The sequence below is a fragment of the Gracilinanus agilis genome, chromosome 3 (assembly GCF_016433145.1).
Source record: "Gracilinanus agilis isolate LMUSP501 chromosome 3, AgileGrace, whole genome shotgun sequence".
Classification (NCBI taxonomy): Eukaryota; Metazoa; Chordata; class Mammalia; order Didelphimorphia; family Didelphidae; genus Gracilinanus; species Gracilinanus agilis.
The window spans coordinates 51165897-51173477 of NC_058132.1; the positions used below are offsets into that span (position 1 = coordinate 51165897).

At 48.8% G+C, this 7581-nt stretch overlaps 1 protein-coding gene across 2 annotated transcripts; it reads left to right on the top strand.

The window, feature by feature from the left end:
• Positions 1–15: 15 nt before the first annotated feature.
• TMEM82 (transmembrane protein 82) lies at positions 16–7210 on the top strand. 2 transcript variants are annotated; one of them, XM_044671285.1, is made up of 6 exons: positions 16–168; positions 901–973; positions 1577–1751; positions 2282–2699; positions 3409–3596; positions 5967–7210. In XM_044671285.1, the coding sequence occupies exons 1-6, from the start codon at positions 90–92 to the stop codon at positions 6012–6014; spliced, it is 981 nt and encodes a 326-aa protein (XP_044527220.1). In that variant the 5' UTR covers positions 16–89; the 3' UTR covers positions 6015–7210. The 2 variants fall into 2 exon arrangements, with proteins under 2 accessions (XP_044527220.1, XP_044527221.1); XM_044671286.1 differs by having other exon boundaries at positions 3412–3596.
• Positions 7211–7581: the final 371 nt, after the last annotated feature.

A 7581-nucleotide genomic window follows, 5' to 3' on the forward strand; every position in this document is an offset into this window, starting at 1 on the left:
CTCCCCCAGGCTGCCCAGGGGAGCAAGCAGGGTCTGAGCTTCCCTGTGAGGCGCCCCCTCCACCCGTCCCCTCAGACCCCCCCAGCGCCATGTTCTCCCTCACCTCCTGGCTCCCCTCACTGCCCTCCTTGGACTGGGGCTCCAGCTTACTGGACTCCCTCCTGCAAGGTTAGTCACTGGCTATTCCCCACCCTCCCCCCTCCTCACCCTCTGGGCTGCCCCAATCCGCTCCGACTCCTCGGGCTCCCGCTAGGCTTTTACCATTCCCCCTCCTCACTGCGTGTCTCCGCCGGACCCCCGGTGGGTGCCCCCATCCCTTCCCCCTCTCCGGGATCCCGAGATAAATCAAAGCTCTTCTCAGAATAATGCTTGGAAATGCATTAAGGGAAATTCCTAGGATTACAAAGGAGTGAAATAAAATGATGAAAACGAAGACGAAAACAAAGGCTCAAGGACCCTCGATTAATCGCTTGCAGCTCCCTCCCGTGCTTCGGACCTTCCCGGTGTTTATATTGACTCTCGGTGGCTCCTTCCATATCTCCCTGGAGTGCCTTCCTGTGTCTATAACCCGCTAGGGTCTCCCCAAGGTTCCGCTGGGTTTCTCTCAGCTCCCCAGGGTCCTCCCAGCTGCCTCTTCTCCAGCCTCTTTCCATCCCCTTCCCCGCTCCTCCTCCCCCACCCCAAACCCCATTGCTGACTCTTCCTCACTCCCGGAGACAAACTTCCTTCTCCCTCGCTGTCCCCCATCTAGGTCCTCTGGGCCCTCTATATCCCGGGTCCCTCCTCCCCTGACTCTGGGGTTTTCCGTCCTCCTTCCCTGAAATCTCCTCTTGCCTCCCTTCCCCCCACCCCCCAAGCTCCTTAGGGCTGAACAGCAATGTTGTCTCTCCCCCCTCTCAGGCCTGATTGGAGCTTGTGGAGTCTCTGTGCTGGGCAGCTTCATGAAAATCTATTTCTTCATCTATTGTGTGAAGTGAGTGACCCATTCTCCCTTCTCTTTCCTCTCCCTCCTGTCTCTCTGAACCCAGGGCTAGGTAGGCGGAGGTAGAGGGAATCCTGGGCAATGAGGACCTGTCAGACAGAAGTGCCCCCCAAGAAAGAGGAGGGGGGGTTGCTGAGTTTCTCTCTAGGCTCCGAATTTCCTATTTTTAAAAATGAGTTTATCTAAGGGGCAACTAAGTGGCACAGTGGATAGATAGACTACCAGGTCTGGAGTCAGGAAGACTCCTTTTCCTGAGTTCAAATCTGACCTCAGAAACTTGTTAGCCATGTGATCCTGGATAAGTCACTTTGCCTCAGTTTCCTCATTTGTCAAATGAGCTGGAGAAGTAAAGGGCAAAACCATTATCTGCTGAGAAAACCCCAAATGGGGTCACAAAGAGTCAGAAGGGACTGAAATGATTACTCCATGGATTTTGGGGTCCTTTCCAGTAATCCCCGGGCTGAAGGCTGACCCATGGCCTTCCAGCTGTGACTCTCTAAGCTTCCAGGTTTGAGTGTGTGTTTCTCTGGGCCTCTGGGAAGAGGCACAATGATGGAGCTTCTACCCATGAGCTCTCTGTCATTCCCTCCACAGTGACCCTAAAAGAGTTAAGGAAAAGCTGAACCTGCTGAGCCAATGGACCCTGCTGGAGCCCCTGCACCTCCTGGGGCTCACAGCCTTCCTTACTGTGGTTGGGGCCCGCGTGGCTGCCCTCGTGGTACTGGAGTTCTCCCTCCGGGCTGTCTCCATGCTGTTAACCTTGAACAAGGTAAGACCTGTCTGTGGCTCTGTAGTGTGGGAGACATTGAAGAGAGGAAGGGATGGGAAGGGAACCCTCAGAGATCCAACCCATCCCCAGAGGGCAAGCCCCATCCTGGAGGAGGAGGCATGAAGGCCAGTATCCCAAGATGCTGCCTGGGCTTGGGGCTAAAAGGACTGTATGAGGAACTTCCTAGGCTGTGGTGCAGAGAACCCATGGGGAAGGGGTCTCCCTTACAGGTTTGGAGGAGAGGGATGGAGGTCCTAAAAGGAGGGGGCCACGAAGAGAGGAGGAATAGAAAGAACTATGAGACCTGGGTTCGACTTCTGGTTCTGCTTGTGGGCCTCAGTTTCTCCAACTATAGAATGAAGAAGTTGGATCGGATTATATCTAAGGGGCCCGTCTTCCCTCTACCATTCTGAGATTTCTGGGTTCTAAGATTCTATAGGGTTTATGCCTCAAGGGTTTGCAATTCCAGGGGTGGGCTTTGAGGGAGAAATCCCAGGCCTGAGCAGCTCTCTTGCCTCTTGCCCCCTCAGGGCCCTCTGGTCCCCGAGTTCCTCCAGCTGTTCCTTCTGTGCCAATATTCCCTGGGCTGTGGGCTGACCTGTGGCCTGAGCTTCCTCCTGGAAGGGGCCCCACACCGGACTCTCAACTTGGCGCTCAGTCTGGGGCTGGCAGGGCTTCTAGCAAGTTGGTCCCAGCGCCTGTACCGCCATGTCTGCCGCCTCTACGAATTGCACAGCCAGGAGCACTACTGTGGGGCCTGCCTGACCCTTCTGGCCAAGTGGCATGACCTGCCCGTCCTGCTGGGCCGAGCCCTACGTGTGGCCTTCTTGGTGGGTGACCTGGCGGCAGTGGCCCTCATCAACAGTGACTTCCTGACCACATCGGAGGCTGTGCGCTTCTGGACGCCGCTCACGATCTGCTATACCCTGCTGGTCATCTACATGCAAGGTGAGGGGCCCTGGGCAGAGGCCAGCCAAGAAGGGGGCCCGGGAAAAGAACTGCAGGGAGAACCACGGTGAGGGATCCTGGGGGTTCTAGGAACCTGAGGGGTCTCTGGCCGTGGGAGGCTAAAGGCCGTGAAGAATGAGGAAGGGGCTTTCTGGAGAAAATCCTCAGGTGGCAAACCTTGGGAGGCAAAGACCACTAGAAGGGAATAGCCAGGGCTGGGGAATAAGGAGAGGCCATGCCAAGGGGAACCTTGGAAGGATGCCCCCTTGGGAGAACATTAGTCATCATAACAATTTCATATTGCTTTAAGATTATAGATTTTAAAAATATGAAAAATATTCCAAGCATCATCTCATCATTTAATTATTTTTGGACTACTTAATTTATTATTATTAAATTATTATTTTAGTGAACTGTCAAATTATTAAATTATTTGTCTAATTATTATTAAATATATTATTTATATTTACTAAATATATAAATTAAATTCTAAATCTTATTAAATTTAACTTGAACTAAAAGATTAGAGTTGAGAGGGAGCTCACCCAGACCACAGGCGTGGAAGAGAGAGCGAGGGGGTGGAGACCCCGAAACTATATACAAGTAAAGCAGGGAACCTGGGAGGTTCCACAAAGAAAGGGAGGCAGGGAGAAGGAGGGAGGGTCCTGCTGGGGACGAGCCACGGTGTGATTATACGCTTTTGCCACAGAAGAGCAGCGGCAGCATCCGAGCCAACAGAACCAATACCAGACAGTGTTTGTACGAATGGGAGGCCTCTTTATTCTCCTGTTGACCGTCGGCCGCTGGCTGGACCTCATGGGTGTCTTTGTTTCCCTCTTGGGAGAGCTCTGGTGCCTGGCGAGTTCTCGGGTTCTGCTTGACCTCTGTCACAAGCAGGTAGGACCTGGGATCCCCCACTCTCTAAAATCCTTCCATGAAGACCTCAAATGTGTTTTGGGCTAGATTTGAACTCAGGTCTTCCAAGCTCCAACCCCTGAGCCACCAAGTGACCTATGAGAACATCTGTATAGGATCTCTTTATACTCTCTTTTTTAGGACCTCCCAAAGGACTTGAATTTTTGTGGGTTATATATATTGACACTTACTTTAGTAGAAAAAAGACTTTTTTAACCTTACCTTCTGTCTTAGAGCGATGGTTCTAAGTATTGTTTCTTAGGCAGAAGAGCAGTAAGGGCTAGGCAATGGGAGTCAAGTGACTTGCTCAGGGTCACACAGATAGGCAGATTTGAACCCAGGACCTCCTGTCTCTTGGCCTGGCTCTCAATCCACTGAGTCACCTAGCTGCCCCCTCCCTTTTTTAAAACCCTTATCTTCCATCTTAGAATCAATATTGTGTATTGGTTCTAAGGCAGAAGAGCTGTAAGGCCTAAGCCATGGAGTTTAAGTGACTTACTCAAGGTCTAACAGCTAGGAAGTGTCAGAGGCCAGATTTGACCCCAGGACCTCTCATCTGTAGGTCTCACTAAGCCACCTAGTTGCCCCACTTCATTAGCAATTAAAGCAACTTAGTATTATTATGAAATATTATGAAAAATTATGAAAATAATTTTTTCCTTATGGACCTTCACATTTTGAGAACTGCTGATAGGGGGAAAACTTTGGGTCTGGACTTAGAGAAACTAAACTTGAACCCCAGGGTGTTGGCCTCGGGGGTCAAAAGGGTCTGGTGTTCAAATACCATCTCACATACTAGCTGAAGGACCCTGGGCCTGTGACTTTACCTTTCCAAGCTTAACAATTTTCCCATCTGCTAAATGGGATTAATCATACAACCCACCACAATGGATTCTTGTGAGGTTTACACGAGATCTCGTACCCCAAATGCTTAGCTGTCTCCTCAGGACTCTAAATATGAGCTATTTCTCCCATTAACATTGGTGCTTTCTTTCAGTGATTTTGAGTATGTTGTTTAACCTCTGTCCCTTAGTTTGCTGTTCTATAAAATGAGGGAAATCAGATTCAGCGTTCTCTAAGGTCCCTTCTCTTTCTAATCCTGTGATCTGGGTGTCATCTCCTTGGATCCTGAAAAGACCTTGGCTTCCCCTCCCCTCCCAATCCCTATTCTGCCCAGATCCAAAGAGTGGGCTGGGCTGCTTTGGCTAGCAGAGAATTCAGAGGATCATCATGGACTGAGAGTTGGAAGGGACCTCAAAGGTCATCGAGTCCAACTTCCTCATTTTATACATGAGAAAAATAAGGGACAGAAGAGGTTGAATGACTTGCCCAGGGTCATACCACTAATAAGATTTATTTTTTTAAATACTCTATTTTAATATTTATTTGTTTGTTTTAACTCTTAACTTCTATGTATTGTCTCATAGGTGGAAGAGTGGTAAGGGTGGGCAATGGGGGTCAAGTGACTTGCCCAGGGTCACACAGCTGGGAAGTGTCTGAGGCCGGGTTTGAACCTAGGACCTCCCATCTCTAGGCCTGGCTCTCAATCCACTGAGCTACCCAGCTGCCCCTATTTTAACATTTATTTAAGAAATGTTTAAGTTCCAAATTCTCTTCCTCCCTCTAGCCTCTCCTCTACCTATTGAGAAGACAAATAGTAGAAAATCCATTATCCATGCAAAGTCATGAACATGCATTTCCATATTAGCCATGTTGCAGTAATGAGGAATTGAACCCAAGGTCTTCCTGTCTGAAGGTCCAAAATTGTAACCCATCACATCATACTTGCCTCAGTTCAGCATCCTCAGAGTCCTCTGGCCGAATCAGCCTGGCATAGTGGCTAGATCCCTAGAAATGGAATCAAGAAGGTCTAGGTTCAAATCAACCTCAGAGAATCAATATAACTTTGAGACTTTGGCCAAGTCATTGAACCCTAGCTTCCTCACCTGTAAAATGGGATTTAGTAATAGCACTTACCTACCAGGCAACTAGGTGTGCCATAATACATAGAGTACTGAGTCAGGAAGACCTGAGTTCAAATCTGTTCTCCAATTCTGTGTGACCCTGGCCAAGTCATTTAACCTCCATTTGCTTTAATCCACTGGAGAAGGAAATGGTAAACCACTGAAGAATCTTTGCCAAGAAAACTCCTTTTGGGGTCATGAAGAGTAGGACACAACTGAAGGACTAAACAACAATAACTTACCTCCCAGGATGGTTATGGTTATGACTCCAATGAGATAATGGATTATAAAGTGCTTTAATTAGCATTATTCATTCTCTCTCTCTCTCTCTCTCTCTCTCTCTCTCTCTCTCTCTCTCTCTCTTTCTTTCTTTCTCTCTCTCTCTCAGGATCTCTCTCAGATATCTTCTACAGCTGAAAAGAAGGCCCATTCCTAAGGCCAGGGTGCCAGAAGTGCGACTCTTCCAGGACCTGGAACCCAACAAGGACTGACCTGCTGTGGGGGAACACTTAGAAATATGGAGCTTGAGACTTAGCCCTGGGGCCCTTCAGGTCTAGAGGGAAGGGGTTCTATTGCGGACAGAAGAGACTCCTTGGAGATGGTGGGTTTCTGAGTCAAAGGATGGAGAAGGAGCCCAGATCAAACTTCATATTGTGGTCCTTAGACCAATGTTAAGCTGCTGATTTTATCCCCTGTTTACCCCAATGGGAGGTAAACAGACAGGTCCTCTACCATCCCCTCTCAGGTCCCCCTTCCTTGTCCCATTAGCAATAAAATATTCAGACCCTTCCCACAGTGCATTATCACAGAGCCTTTTCAAGCTCTAACATTCTTAAAGAGCACCTAGTCAAAATAGGGAAACCGAGGCCCAGAGAAGAGATGGCTTGTTCAAGGTTATACAGCCACTTAGTGGAAGAGTAGAATTCAGAAGCCACAGCCTGGGTGTGGGGAGAGCTGAACCTGGAGACAGAGATCCTGCCCCCGAAATCCATCAGTTATGAGGAGGTTGAGATGATCTGAGTGCAGGAATCATCTACTATTCGTACCCAAGGCTATGTCCAAGTTGGAAAGGCTCTCAGTGGCTCCATAGTTCAACCTCTGTCTGGATAGAAATCCTTTCTACACCGTCTTGGACAAGTGATCATTCAGCCTTCACCTGAGGACCCCCAGAAATGGAGGATTCACCCCACCTCGAGATAGCCCATTCTGCTTTGGGACAGTTCTTATCGTCAGGAAGTCTTCCAAATGCAGCTGAAACCTGTCCCTCTGCCATTTCTGCCCATTGAGTCCTGTCCTTCCTGGTGGGGCCAAGGAGAACCAGTCATAAGGAAAAACTCCATCCTAGTCATCTCTGTCCCAAAGTGGATGGATGGACCTTGGAAATTGGTGGGGCTCACCATCCCTTGAGGACTTCAAGTCCAGGCTGTACGCCTGGCTCCTTGGTCCAACAGGTTGCAGAAGGGATTCTTGGACTAGATGACCACTAAAAAAAGAACCCTAGCAACTCTGAGAATCAGTGATTCGGTGAAGCCAAATCCCTCTTCCACAGTACGGCTTTCCCAATGCTTGAGTCATGATGTTCCCCCTCCCTAAGTTTTCCTTTCTTCAGACTAAATAGTCACAGTTCTCCAACTATTTCTCATTTGTTTTGAGTTCTTCCCCTCCACATCGCTGTGTTCCAAATGCATTCTCTTGAGACATGTACATACTGTCCTCTGGATGAGATCTGATTAAGGCCAAGAACATGGTGGTTCTCACCTCCGTAACCCTGGACATTATTCCTCCTGGCAGACTGGGCTCCCCCTTTTGGCCATCATACCACACTGTTGACTCATTGACTGGCTTAAGGAACTGTGGGTTGGTTCAGATGGGGAGACAAAACTTAGACATGTAAAAATTGAGTATGTATGCAACACTCTGTGAGTAATCAAGGTCTAATCTGTTGGCAAAGCATTAAAATTGACAGTAAGCCATGCCAAGACTAGCAATGAGTCAAATAGAAA